Here is a 15,676-nt window from a genome sequence, read left to right on the forward strand (position 1 = left end):
TATTTCAGGTCCTGGACTACATACATAAAAAGTTTTTTAAAAATTGAAGAAAGATTTTAAAGTGTTTAGAACACCTGACTACACTGTGACACCATCTGATTAGAAAATAAAGAATGCGGATATTGAATGTCAACTTACAAGATACTCATTAATGTGTATATGGATTTTGAAGTTTAATCATTTTCCAAAAGTGCCAGTTGGTACAACGTAGTTAATGCTATCAAATTACTCAAGTTTATTGTAGAGGTTGGACCATTTTCCTTAAATACTCTAGTTTGAATATAATCGGAGTTGGTTTGAGCCATGTAAATAGAGACTAATAAAACAGAGAAACAAACTGAACCTAGAAGGGTGTGGTGATTAACACATAAAATTCACTAATCTCTAACCAAATAACAATACTTTTGGTAATGTACCTCAAACACATTTCTTTGATTTATGATGTTAATTGATTCGATACAGAGGTATGTTAATATAGTTTAATGTTTTGTATTATCTATGTTATTTAGTGTCAAATTCTACATAATTAATGTTAGGTTCAGTCGGATAAGGCGGCGAGCTGGCGGAATCGTTAGCACGTCGGACAAAATGTGCCGGTCTTTACGTTCCGAGTTCAAATTCCACAGAGGTCGACGTTGCCTTTCATCTTTTTGGAGTCGATAAAATGAGTATCAGTTGAGCACTGGGATCGATGTAATCAACTTATCTTCCTTCTTCCAAAATTTGAAACCAATATTAGGGCAGTCGGATACAGTGCCCTTTACGTTCTGAGTTAAAATTCCACCAATGTCAACTTCGTCTTTTTGAGGTTAATAAAATAAAGCACCAGTCAAGTACTGGTGGCTGGTTTAATCTATTGTTCCTTTCCTCTTAACTTCCTGGTTTCCCCCCTTTATTAGAAACACTTATCAAATGCGTGAAGTGCTTGTCCATTCATGCAGACACACTGGTACGGGCATTTGTTCAATACGTGCAACCTAGGCTCTTTAGTTGCACGCCCAACAGGAAAAGAATATTGGTGAGCATCCACGCAAGCAGAGGCAGGTTGCTCATGCAGGGAATACAATGACTTCCCATTGGGGCGGGGGAGCAATGTGAGGCTGAGGGGGTCATATTTGAGGCTGTGGTGGTATCCAGCCCTAACAACTAGAGTAATAACAGGATCACATTGGCCACAGCGGAGGCGGCGGCAACGCTTTAGCCAGTAGAACATCCAAGGTCTTATTTAAACGGAAGCGGAGGATGCAAGCTTTGTATAGCAAAGCAGGCGAAAATCCTGAAAGACCAGCTTGATCCGGAGAGGCTCTTAAACTCTAGAAACGAGATCTATAGCCTCTGTCTACATTTTAGTCGCAACCTGCTGCAGGCGTAGGATTTCCTGTTCGTCGAGTAGGACGGTAAAAAATATTTGCGGAGCGGAACCAACCTAAGGGCGGAGATTCTTCGTGCACTGGTTAGGACTATAAGATTTTGATGACCAGACCGATCTAAACGTAATAACCCGTCCCGTTTAGGGCTCAAACAGTATAGAATATTATTTTGTTTGCAAATTGACTAACCATAATAGTTTTCTACCTCCAGTTTGAAGAAACTATATACTCGCAGCCATTGGAGACTGATGAGTCGTCTATAAGCTAAGCGGTTTATGGATGCGAAACCATTGGTCACCCAATGACCGAACATACATTTTACTTCATGTAAATACATATAGGAGCAAGAGTGGCTGTGTGGTAAGTACCTTGCTTACCAACCACATGGTTCCGAGTTCAGTCCCACTGCGTGGCTCTTTGGGCAAGTATTTTCTACTATAGCCTCGGGCCGACCAAAGCCCTGAGTGGATTTGGTAGACGAAAACTGAAAGAAGCCCGTCGTGTATGTGTGTGTTTGTGTGTCTGTTTGTCCCCCACCATTGCTTGACAACCGTTGCTGTACGTCCCCGTCACTTAGCGGTTCGACAAAAGAAACCGATAAAATAAGTACTAAACTTACAAAGACCCCAGTGCGTAACTGGTACTTATTTAATCGACCCTGAAAAGATAAAAGGCAAAGTCAACTTCAGCGGAATTTGAACTCAGAACGTAACGGCAGACGAAATGCGGCTACGCATTTCGCCCGGCGTGCTAACGATTCTGCCAGCTCGCCGCCTTTGTATTACTTTTGATATTAAGAGAAATTAAGAGGCAGAATCATTAGCACACTGGACAAAATTTTTAGTAGCATTTGTTCCTCTTTACATTCCAAGTTCAGATTCCGCTTAGGTCGACTTGGCCTTTCATCCTGCCAGGGTCAATAAAATAAATACCAGTTGAGCACTGGGGTCGATATAATAGACTTTAACCTCCCCACCACCACCACACCGAACTTGATAACCTTAAAATTAGAAAGAATATTAAGATAAATTCAAGATACAGAAAAAGAATATGAAACAGTATTGATAAAGGCTTATAACATTTTATTGAAACAGTGTATTAGTGACAACACATAGGATTGTGTTGTGTGACATTAAATAGGTAAAAAAAGATCAGACAGCATGAGAACTGTCATCACATAGGATGAACCTCATAACAGAGGAATATTATATAAAGGTGTTCTATAAACATTTCAATTATTGTGACATCACACACATTCATCTACAGACATTTTGAGCCATTGGTGGAGCCTATACATAGACAATCAACCTGCTTGAAATCTCTAAACCTAATCTGCCTCAAATTACAAACTGACATCTTAAAAAAAACAATGCTAGATAATGTAGTTCCACATACATAGAAAGACAATAGCTACAATTTTTTTGGTCGTAGGTCTGCTTTCTGAGGGTTGATTTGGGGGTTAAACATCAGCAGCAATCACTCACACAAAAACATGCTTTAGCAACAATCATTCACACAAATATATGCTTTGGTAACATTCTAACTACACCCTGGTTCCCTCCTTCTAGCCTTCATATGTCTTGTAGAAGATCAATCTTGGCATCAGCTGCACAAATTCCAACAGCCTAGGAGTGTTTGAAAAGGTCAATGACATTGCTCTTTCCTGTTTTGACTAGTATTTAGAAAAACATGGACAATAATGATTAACTATGCTTGGGAAAACAAAAAAGACAGGTTGATCATGGATGGAATGTCACTGATCATGACACTATTCGATAGGAGTTGACCTTGAACTATACAGCAACAATACAAACAATTTCATTAAGGTTTCAATACATGGGACTTGTATAGACTAATAACACTGAAATGCTGTTACAACTGCATACATGGTACATTTTTATTAAATACAGCATAATGCAAACAAGACACAGAAATAAACATGGTTGATTGAATGCTTATAGTATAAACAGACATGGATAATTCCATATTAGGTAAATGTATCAAATCAGAATGCAGTATCCTTGGCTCAGCTCATCTCATTGTTGAGAAAGTTGTTTGGGTAAAATCTCAGACCTTCAATAGATTCATCTCGACAAATCCCACCAAACTTTTCTGTGAAAAGCAATCTGAAATAGAAAGAAAGAAAATTAAAGCAAAAATGTAATTATTGATTTTGTTTCAACTAGGTACAAAAACTGCATGGTGTTCTTATCTTGCATCAAGCCAACCTTGTTCAAGCAGACCAATGATCAAAGATGTTCTGGCCATGACCATCCAGTCTTTTGTATATCAAGGAGTACATTTTCAAATATTTCCTTTAAGACTGTATGATATGAGTTAAGGGAAATTTGGCTACTATTTCAAGCAGGTCAAGTAAGAACATAGAGGCTCCTTTGATGTTGTTTAGCCCCAAGCAAACTCTGATTGATGTATGACCAAGGGAGTTCCAAATATGACCATCCAGTCGTTTTTACATATCTAGTAAAAATTTATCTGTGTTCTTTTTTTTTTTCAAAGGTGATAGAATGTTATCTGAAGGTTATTAGGTTGCTATTTCTGGTAATCTGTGCAGTCATATACAAGCTCCTTCATTGGCTGTTTTAAGTGGAAATATGAATGGTCTAATAAGATTTTCTTTTAATGTAAATTAATATTAAACATTTGAGCCAACCTGAGACCAATAAAAGCAAAAAGCTCATTGATGAAAGCATTGACTCAAACTGAAGCATATTGCAATGCTAGACAGTAGTATAACCTATCCTGCAAGCACTAAGTGACTGATAAATTATCTCATAGGGATAAAATATTACAGTTGTTAAATATCAGAATAGATTTATAGTTCCTCATTTGAGGAATGGTAAGAACTCTATTTGTATAACTGATAATGTGGTCACTTAGCAAGCAGTAAGTAGATGGCTTGTGTCTTATCAGGAGACCTATCTAAAATTGTTATTTATGAAATAAAAAGTTCAGAATCATTTTTCACCCACCAAACTGCATCAGTGATGTAAAAGTACTCATCCCTTTAATGCTTAATTTATGGTTAATAGTGTCAAAAGATTTTTATAATTTTATATCTATCACTAATATTTTCCCTCGCCCTGGCACTGATTATGACTGCCTTTAAAAAAGCCACAATCAGCTAAATAATTGGCTGGCTGGCCGATAGTCTGCTAGTTCAGGTTTTGTTGTAGATACTGCAGTCTTAACAATTAATGATAATCACAAGCAGGAAGGTATAAAGCATTGTTGCTAAGTAGTAATAGCACTGGAAAATCATTGCAATGTTGAGTTCACATTCTTCAGACATGAGCACTAACATGATGGTCCTCACTTTCAATTTTGTGACCACCACTCTTTGATGGATTTCAAAAGAAATTACTTGCCTTACACATAAGATCATAATTCCCATTACACACAGAGTCAATCACTCAATGCTTCTCCCTCAGCAAGAAACTGGTTTCTTGTAGAGGAGACATATAGCAGCTCACATTATACAAGAGGTGGAATAATTGATGTGATTTGGAAAGAAACATAAAATGGCGGTGACAAGGTATCAGGGTAAGCTCTGAAGGGTAGAAGAACAACAAGGGTAGTTTGGGTAGAGTAGCAAGAGAGTATGGAGAGAGCGAAGGATGGTAAGAGATGGAGGTGAGATTCAGAATGATGAACAAGGGTTGAAGTGGTGGGTAGAGTTAATGATAAATATGAGTTAGTGGGAAGATCAGGGGGATTTGGTGCTGATTGACAATATAAGACAATGAAGAGGAGCAGTATAATAATAACAATAATAATGGTTTCAAGTTTTGGCATAAGGCCAGCAATTTTGGGGGAAGGACTAAGCCAATTAAATCAAACCCCAGAGCTCAACTGGTACTTATTTTATCAACCCTGAGAGGATGAAAGGTAAAGTCAACCTCAGCAGAATTTGAACTCAGAACATAAGGACTGGCAAAATGAGGCTAAGCATTTCACCCAGCATGCTAACGACAATGATAATAACAACACAGTAGACAGCAGAAAGACGGGAAAATGGGAGATAATGTGTAGTCAGGTTGCATGATTGTGCGTAGAGAAAAAGAGCAAGTGCATATGGAAAGTGAGAGATGTATGGTAATATGGGCAAGTCAAGAAGAAGAGGTTCAATTGAGAAGGAGAGATAATTTGGTAGCAAAGATGGTAGCGTGATCAATGTAAAATGTGAGTGGAGAGGAACAATATTAAAAAAATGGAAGAAGGTTGTCAAGTGAAGTGGTTCTAGATAGTGAGAAAGATAACTGGCATCATAATTGAAAAGATATACAGTTCTGCTCTCATTTAATTACAGCAGCAGAATACTACAGCTAAACAGGTGAATGATAAAAACACATTAACAAGAAATTACTGACAAACTGCTATATCAAACTTAAGCACCCTGTGGTATTTATTCCACCAAGTTGTACAGACATTCCTTTATCACACTTGCCATAGAAAATGCAATGAACCAATGACTGGGCCTTTGGAAATCTATGACTAATGACACAAATACAGGATATTTAATGAAAAAGTAAACAGAATAATTTAGAACTTACATATTATTGTTGAAAAGATACAAGTGCATAAAAGTCTAAATAGTAGATGTTAAGTAGGTATATCTCACTAGTGTATCAACATGTACATGGTACATCAAATGGTATATTCCATTACACTGGTTATGCTGTGAGGGGTATCTGGGTATGCCACAGATTTTTTAAAAATATAAATTTTAGGAGGTCCATACTAATGACTGAGAATCTTAAAAAAGTATATTATTCATGATTTTGTTATACATTTTATGATAAATAATATAAAGCAACCAAAAGATTTCGATGTTTTTTCTAAATTTTTGGAAAGACTTCCGAAAACCTTTTTCCCCCATGTCGCCCACCCATCACCACACCACTTCCAAAGTTTCACTTTTAGAGTCGCAGTCAACGCTTGCGCAATGGCGAAAAGGGTTTCAAAACTTCCTGTTAATGCCATAGACTACAAGGAGAGGAGGAGGGGTATAATTCTGTATTTTTCTGCATATTTAAAGAAAAAATTTCTGAAAAACGTAAAAAATGAAGAACTTAGAGTGGGGGGAATTTAAAAATGTCGATTTTTGGCATTTTTCCGGAATCCCCGTTGCCAAAAATGTTGGTTTTTGGGAAAAAAATAAAAAATTGGGAGATATTGGTGGGGGACAGGCATAAGTGTTTCCAAATTTTTAAATATAAAATATAGCTGTTTTCTTTTTTAATTTCCATGCACCAATAATTTTTGTGCTTCAAAATCAAAAAAATTGGTAACCTTTGGTATAAGCAGTAGCAGCAAACTGAAATAGATGTGTGTGATGCACTGGTTTGTCATACAATGTTCTTTGAAAAAAAAACCCTCTAAAATACACAAGAGATTCTAGTCTAGTGATTTGTCTCTAATCTGCTTATCACTAAAGAAAATGAATAAGGAAAAATGGTTTGAGGTTTCTTTTTGTATAAGCCTTACCTTTCTTTGGCTAAAATGACTGAAACACCGATGCACTGTGAGAGTTCTTCAGCAGTTAAAGAACCATTCTGTTCCACCTGGAAATAAAGATCCAAATACATTATATTTTGTTTCTTCAGAAAATTGTAAACTTCAGCAAATCTAGTTTTAATTCTTCAATATTCTGTTTCATATCACGAGAAACTTAAATAGCTACGAGCTTTATCATGATCATTGTTGCATTAATAAAAATAATAACAATAATAATAATAATAATAATAACAATAGTCAGATGTAAGCAAGAAGACTAAGATTGAAAGCATTTTAGTCGTGACTATCCTGTATTTTTTTCCAGGCATAGTGTGGTTATCTAATATTATGTTATTGAATATGTTCTTTTTTTTTAAAGCATTTTATAACATGAAGGAGATTTGACTGCTATTTCTAGCAGGTCAAGCAACAACATAAAGGCTTTGGACATATTGGTATGCAGGAATCTTCATTAGATGTTTCATTTAAAATTCATCCGAACACACCTCACAAACCAGCAAAAGAGCTTCTATGCTCAGCTTAGAAGTAGCAGCAGCCAAACTTGCTCAAATTACACTCTTCTATCTTAAAAGAAAAAAGGATAAGTTGAATAATACAATCCTAGATACACAATTCCTCAAAAAAGATGAGTTGGTCACAAAATGAATGGCACTGATCATGGATATACTCTATCAGAACTGATCTGTAGTTAAACAAACTCATTTCTTGGTGTTTTTATTGACTCTGATTAACTTATTTCCAGATATTAAAGATGACATGATAAAAGATTGACTGGATTGATAAGAGCAATCATGCTCACTGCATGATTGATTAACCAGTGACAGATAGTTGAAAACTAATTCAAGCACAAGTATGAATGCATGCAATATAATGATTTCAAATTTTGGCACAAGGTCAGTAACTTGGGGGGGGGGGGTAAGTCGATTACATTGACCCCAGTATTCAGCTGGTACTCATCAGTCCCAAAAGGATGAAATGTAAAGTCAACCTTGATGGAATTTAAACTCAGAACATGAAGACAGATGAAATGCTACTAAGCATCTTACCCAGCATCCTAATGATTCTGTCTCTGTCCTCAGTGATGCCTTAATGCATGCAATATATTAAATCTTTCTTTCTTTCTTTTACTTGTTTCAGTCATTTGACTGAGGCCATGCTGGAGCACGACCTTTAGTCGAGCAAATCGACTTATTCTTTGTAAGCCTAGTACTTATTCTATCAGTCTTTTTTGCCGAACCGCTAAGTAACAGGGACATAAACACACCAGCATTGGTTGTCAAGCTATGTTGGGGGGACAAACACAGACACGCAAACATATATACACACACACACATATATATACATATATACGATGGGCTTCTTTCAGTTTCCGTCTACCAAATCCACTCACAAGGTTTTGGTCAGCCTGAGGCTATAGTAAAAGACACTTGCCCAAGGTGCCACGCAGTGGGACTGAACCCAGAATGTTTTATTTTTCAACATACTGACAACATACTGTGCAGGAGATCTATCAAATCTATGAGAAAGTAAATGTTAATAGACATGAAGATGATGTTGATGTGATAAATATCTGAGTTATGGTTATTAAAGTTAATTTTTCAGACTATTAATCTCATCTTCAGAGATGAGAAATTTCCTTAAACTTTTACATATACACTGTTTCAATTGTTTTGATCTTTGTCTTATTCATGGATGTGTATTGGGGTGAATTCAAACTAGGAATGTACATTACATCAATGAACCAGGGAATAAGGATATTATTAATCTTAGTTCAGATATTAAGATTCCTAGTTAAAACCCAGTCCAATATTAAGTATTTCTCTAGGAATAAGATAACAGATGTGAAGATCAAAACCAAACCAATCAAAACATCATGTGGATGTAAATATAACAAATGACTGAGAAAACTCTTTTAGTCTTGAGAGGGAAGAATCAATGACACAATGGAATGCAACCAAACCATGATGTAAATTAGCTATCAATGAGAAGGGCACCAACCCATAAAAACATCATTATCATTTCAATGCTTCAAAAACTAACTTATGTTTGTTTACATATGACGTAAAGAATGGTTGATTTCTCTGCTGTGGAAGGCATAAGATACCAAGCCCCAACAATTATTAAGACATTGCCATCCTACCCATGCAAGTGTGGTAAAAATGGATGAAAATAACAATCTCTATAGACGAAGCTAATACTTTATGACTGGTTTCAGCCAATATGGTTGTGGCCATGCAAGAAAAGATTTAACCCCACTTAGCATTCAGGTTACTCACTCAAACGTAAGGCTTTCTTATTCACATTGTTTTGAATAAATTAGCCATTATCTTGTAGCTTTGAGATTTTGATGATGTGATTGTTTATTTTTTTAAATAACATTGCAAGGTAGTTATGAGAGGCCAGGTCTGGCTGGTTTGAACATAAAACTGGTATAGCATTTGAGCCAGATACCATTGGTTTAAATGCAAAAGGGATAATCTTAATGTTACATTTATAATTGAATCTGTCAACAACAATAATAGAATTCTTCCTAAATTCGAATTAATACTCACCATCTCTATAGTCCGCTCAATGGCTTGTTCTTCGTTGTGGGACTGACTCTGTAACACCATAACACCACTGTCAAAAATACGTAACCTGAAGCAAAAACAAATGAAAGTATAACTGATGATAATTTCAAAATTTTTTGTAACAGTCACAAATTATGCAAACCATCTGCACAAAATAGCAACAGAACTTTCCTCAAATCACACTCTACAGCCTTAAAAAGAGAAAGGACAAATTAGATGATGTGGTCCTACACAGACTAAACCTGAAGAAAATGAGAGAACAATCATGGCTTCAACACCTTTGATCATAGATCTGCTCAATCAGCTGATTTGGAGAGCAACAACAGCAGCAATGCAGTGAGTGGAGAAGAATATTCTGTTATACCAACCCCAGTACTTGTACTTTATTTTATCAACCCTGGGAAAATGAAATATAAAGCTAACCGATACAAAGCTCTACTGATTTAGACATCAGCCAATAGGGAAAGACCTTCCAATCCTGACTATCCAGTATTTTCAATTATCTAAGACTATGTTATTCAATGTATCATTCTTTTTTAAGATAGTAGGCTTTCTTATTGGTGTTGTTGCTTAGCACCAAGTCAACTCCAATTAAGCAGATCTATGATCAGAGGCATGCCAACCATGACCATCTCATTTTTTTAGAAGGAATCTGGAACTACATTATCTAATGTGTCCCTCACATATGAAGACAATGGAGTGTAATTTGATGGAAATTTTGCTCTATTTCAAGCAGGTTGAGAGCCCACATAGACACAGACAATACACCAGGTATCTGTATAGAAATAAAGGTTCCCAGTTTGAATCCAGCCTGAGAATGTCCACAACCAGGCGTAAAACACCTGATGATTGCAGATTAAACCTATTAAATATTATAAATATACACCTTCAAGCTGTTTTTACAGGCTTAGTAAGTGCCATGACCTTTGTAGGCTCCCTAACTGGTGACATTGATACACATGAGGTTTAGCTTAGACTTAAATGAGTCAAAGCAACAGGGAGAGATATTGGAACTATAAAGCCAGCAGTATGACAACTAGATAAAAGTGAGGAATTTTAATATTGCCTACCATACCACCTCTAGAAATGGTGACAAGAGAATCTTTCATTGTATGATCTAGCATCTCACTTGTAGGAACCCACACTTTCCAATTCAAGTTTTGTGTGTGTGTGTGAGATCATCGTTGTTTAATGTCCATTTTCCATGCATCCATGGGTAGGACAGTGCATGGGTATTATTATTATTCATGATTATTTCAACCTTTCTAATATTTTTGAAATCATCCCAACAAGTGGCTAGGGTATGTGATGACAAATAACTGAGACTATTGGTGATCTGCTGTGCATGAGAAGAAATTGTAGTTGTGCCTGTGAAATATGCTTGTGAAATGTAAAAAGCATCCATGCTGGTGATGTGGTAAAAACACCTGGTACACTCTGTGGAGTGGTTGGCATTAGGAAGGGCATCCAGCTGTAGAAACCAAGCCAAAATAGATTGGAGCCTGCAGCAGCTCTCTGGTTTACCAGCTCCAGTCAAAGCATCTAGCCTATGCCGCCGCCAGCAGCAGCAGCAGCACCACCACTACCACCACGAAGAAGAAGAAGATGAAGAAGACGACGATGACGACAATAATATTCCCAGAAAATTTCTTAACAGAAATTATGATGAGAATGCTTGAGCTATGAAAAGAAAACAATAACAACAATTGGCTGACCTGATATCTAGATCAGAGGATTCCATGATTTCGCAAGCATGTAACAAATCTTCAGGTGATAACAACTGAAACAAACGAAAAAATTGTAAACCAATAGATAAAATGTCAGAAATATAATGAAAGATATAAAAAGAATTTACAAACAGTCTCTATATGGTCATTTGGCCTGTTAACAATAGCTGCCAAACCTCCCTTAAATCCCACCCAAACATCTTTGAAAAAGGATACATCTGATATTGAGGGGCTGAATTTGATACTGAGGAATATATTTTAGAAAAAAAAAAAACAATATCATTACATATGAAATAACTTTGATCATAAGACTGTCAACTCAATTAGAAGTGGCCTGAAGTTAAGCTACAACAATATACTCTTTTACTTGTTTCAGTCATTTGACTGTGGCCATACTGGAGCACCGTCTTTAATCGAGCAACTCGACCCCCGGGACTTATTCTTTTGTAAGCCCAGTACTTATTCTATTGGTCTCTTTTGCCGAACCGCTAAGTAACGGGGACATAAACACACCAGCATCAGTTGTCAAGCAATGCTAGGGGGACAAATACAGACACACAAACACAACACGCATATATATATACATATATACGACGGGCTTCTTTCAGTTTCCGTCTACCAAATCCACTCACAAGGCTTTGGTCGGCCCGAGGCTATAGTAGAAGACACTTGCCCAAGGTGCCACGCAGTGGGACTGAACCCGAAACCATGTGGTTAGTAAACAAACTACTTACCACACAGCCACTCATAGTTATCACTTCCATTTGTAAAATAAAAATTAACAAATATTTTCTTTTTAAGTGACAACTGGTTGAGTCCATATGCTAATGGACAACCATGGTTCATGCGGTGCCACCAGCACCATTGCTGTACAAACTCATGGCCAACACAGCACACAACATTTCCTCCTAATTAGCAGCAAGTAGGCACCACAGAAAGAGGAACTGCTTGTGACTATGATCAGTTGCAACACCTTAAAATTAATAAATGTTCTGTTCACATTTAAACACTTTCTTTCATATTTTGTGAATAACAGCATCACTGGTTACAGTTTACAACAGAGTAATCACTTGTACACAACATTTAAATAAGTGGGATACCAAGGGATTGTCTATGCAACTCAGGTGGAACAAATATCACAAAGGGTTTTCACTCAAAAAGTACTGGACAATCAATTTTGTCATCAATATACATCACTACAAGACACATTCACACACACCAACACACATTTGACAAACAGTGGCCCAGAAAAATTATATGGTTAACTCATAAATGGATGCCTTTGGTCATTGTTTGATTTGTCTCACCACAAATAAATCAGCTGATAAGATATTTGAGGCAAAACATTTTTTAAACTTCATTTTAAAGGTTTTAATCAGAAGAACAGCACTCGTGACATTTTTCATGTGTGCCAAGATTGGATGAAGTTATTGTCAGACCAGAAATCTGGTCCAATATTTGCAATAGAATGAACTGTTAACCCTTTGTGGGGCAGTGAGGTTGGAATTACACAAAAGAACATTGGGGTCCTGAGGGACCTCCTTTTATTTTTGCGCATTTCTGAACTATCCATAAAGTAATATTTGTTTAATCTTGTATATATGAGTGCATAATACAGAACAAGAAATTTAGCAATTTACAGGTAAATATTTGTAATTATTAGCGGAGGGGAATTGAAATATAATTTATTGTCTGAAAAATACCTTTATTGAAAGAAATCAATATCTTTTATAATTTTATAAACTATACATATAGCACTAAATATAAATAAAACAAAATTATTTAGTATATAGATTCATACAAGTACAAATACGAAGAAAATTGACTTAATAGTTCATCAGAATATCTGAAAAAAGAACAGAAAAAAATAATTTCACAGAAGGCCAATGGGGTCCATTTGGACCCCAATGGTCATATTTTATGCTATAACATCCATATGATTGGAAATTTTAAACTCAAAATTCGTATGTGCATGCATAAACTATTGATGATAAAAGTCATGAGGTATAAAATCATTTAAATAGAAAATGTAAAAGTTGCATAACTTTCAAAATTTGCTGGGGTCTCCAGGGACCCCCACCAGCCCACAAAGGGTAAACGGCTTCCAAAGACCAGGTTAAACCAGGCAATATTTTGTACTGAGCATACAAGACACAAACTTGTCATTATTTAACTCTAAGTCATTTCTTACCAAGAAGACTTATAACGAAAGGCATTCCAGGTATGAGTTTACCATTTGTTTTATGTATCTAGGATTGCATTATCTAATGTGGCCTTCCCTTTTTATGATAGTAGGATACAATTTGAAGAAGATTTTACTACAATTTCCAGCAGGATAATTGACCACATAACCTTTTACATTGGTTTGTTACAAGACATAAGCAACAACATGGTTAAATAGTGAATTTTTGAAGGTCAGCGTCAAGGATCTGTGTTCCATTCCCAAATAAATGTACTTTGTTTTAGCTTCTTTGTATCAGCAGTTGACACCTCTTATTTGTTATGTCCTCTTCACATTCATGCATTTAAAGCAATGTTTCTCAACCATTTATTTTACCTACGGACCCCTTGGATTCCTATTTTTACTCTACTGACCTGCCGTAACTATTTGATATGTATATGAAAAACATCCTACTGTATTTTTATAATTAAATCATCATTATCATCCTCATTATCATCATCGTTTAATGTCCGCTTTCCATGCTAGCATGGGTTGGACGATTTGACTGAGGACTGGCGAACCAGATGGTTGCACCAGGCTCCAATTTTTATCTGGCAGAGTTTCTACAGCTGGATGCCCTTCCTAACACCAACCACTCCGAGAGTGCTTTTATGTGCCACCAGCACGAGGGCCAGTCAGACGGTACTGGCAACGGCCATGCTCAAATGGTATTTTTTACGTGCCACCTGCACAGGTGCCAGTCCAGCGGCACTAGCAACAACCTTGCTTGAATGTTTTTTTCACGTGCCAGTAAGGCGACGCTTGTAACGATCACACTCGAATGGTGCTTTTTACATGCCACCGGCATGGAAGCCAGTTAGCTGCTCTGGCAACGATCATGCTCTGATAGTGCTCTTAGTGCTCCACTAGCACTTATGCCAGTCATTAGAACATTTTGTGTGTTGTAGAAGTATAAGTAATTTATGGCACATAAATTTTATTGACAAAATCTTATATAGACCCTCAAGGGCCATATGGATCCCAGTTGAGAACCACTGGTTAGGAAATACTATATCCTTAGCATAAAATCCTGATTGGATTGAAAGCCACGTGCACATACACTGAACTGCAAAAAGAAACATGATTTTTTTCAAATGTCATTTTTATATGAAATTTATTTCAGGGATGTAAGAGTAAATATTTCAAGACATGCTGGTTTATGGCTGAGACCCAAATTGCAGGTAACCTTTCAACTTTCCTTGAACTGAGATGCCAAAATGCAGCTGTGTTGAATGCCATGGGTGTCAGTCACAAACAACTGACATGAAAACCGAAATGCACGTGCATCTTGTGGAGGTTATGGGTATAAAAACCAACTTGAAATGCATTCCTGGCATTCATAATTTGGCCACATCAGCTATGACCCAATTGTCAGCAGAACAGAGAGAACAAGCTTTCAGCAGATTGCAAGCAGGGTAGCATGCCCTGGTTGTTGTAAAAGCTTACACTGTCCATGTGCACCATCTATTGCCTGCAACAGCAATACAACACCACCAACAGCACTGCAGACCATGCCCACAGAGGGTTACCCCAGTTGACCACACCTAGGCAGGATCGTGTCATCCACCTGCAACACCTCTGTGATTGCTTCAGACTGGCCAGCATGTCAGCTCTTGAGACCATTGGCACTGGACAGTGACCCATCAGCGGCGACACGGTATGATGTTGACTGGCCGCCAACAACCTGTGTTGCTGTTGTCCTGCTTGCGGGCCTGTACTCATCACTTGCCACCGTCAGACACAACTACAGCACCGACATTGGTGGCATCAACAATGAAGGTCGATAGTCTTCTCTGACAATAGCTGGTACTGTGTTTCCAACTCGGATGGCAGAGTGAGGGTATGGCATAGGAGGGAACACTACAGAGATACATGCGTCATGGAGAGAGACACATGGGGTGGCTAAAGCATCATGGTTTGGGGTGCTATAGGCCTGAATCAGAGAAATGGGCCCCGTGTGTTCCAAAATGTTGGTGCAAGTAGAGGGAATTGCATCACAGCACAGTGCTACGTTGACCAGATCCTAAGACCTCACATCATGCCCTTCTTCGCATGTCACCATAGCCACATGTTCCAGTAGGAAAATGCTCCTTCCCACATGGTCAAGGTCACCATGGACTTCCTGCATCAGCACAACATCAGAACCATGCCATGGCCAGCTCTCAGCCCGGATTTGAACCCAATTGAACACCTGTGGGACGAAATCCAAAGATAGCTGGACTAGGTGATCACAAGGCCAACAACTCATGTGGA

The 15,676-nt window shown here is 37.4% G+C and overlaps 1 protein-coding gene across 1 annotated transcript in view; it reads right to left on the reverse strand.

Annotated features, from left to right (window-relative positions):
• Positions 1-2,435: 2,435 nt before the first annotated feature.
• Positions 2,436-15,676, reverse strand: part of LOC115212070 (vacuolar protein-sorting-associated protein 36) — a 36,048-nt gene continuing 22,807 nt past the window's right edge. Inside the window, exons 10-13 of the mRNA XM_029780879.2 lie at positions 11,191-11,255; positions 9,458-9,542; positions 6,876-6,952; positions 2,436-3,496 (exon numbers count right to left, since the gene is read on the reverse strand). Of these exons, the coding sequence (XP_029636739.1) occupies positions 3,397-3,496; positions 6,876-6,952; positions 9,458-9,542; positions 11,191-11,255 (327 nt within the window). The 3' untranslated portion in view covers positions 2,436-3,396. The remainder of the gene's footprint in view (positions 3,497-6,875; positions 6,953-9,457; positions 9,543-11,190; positions 11,256-15,676) is intronic.

This window comes from Octopus sinensis, linkage group LG5 (genome assembly GCF_006345805.1).
Source record: "Octopus sinensis linkage group LG5, ASM634580v1, whole genome shotgun sequence".
Taxonomy (NCBI): Eukaryota; Metazoa; Mollusca; class Cephalopoda; order Octopoda; family Octopodidae; genus Octopus; species Octopus sinensis.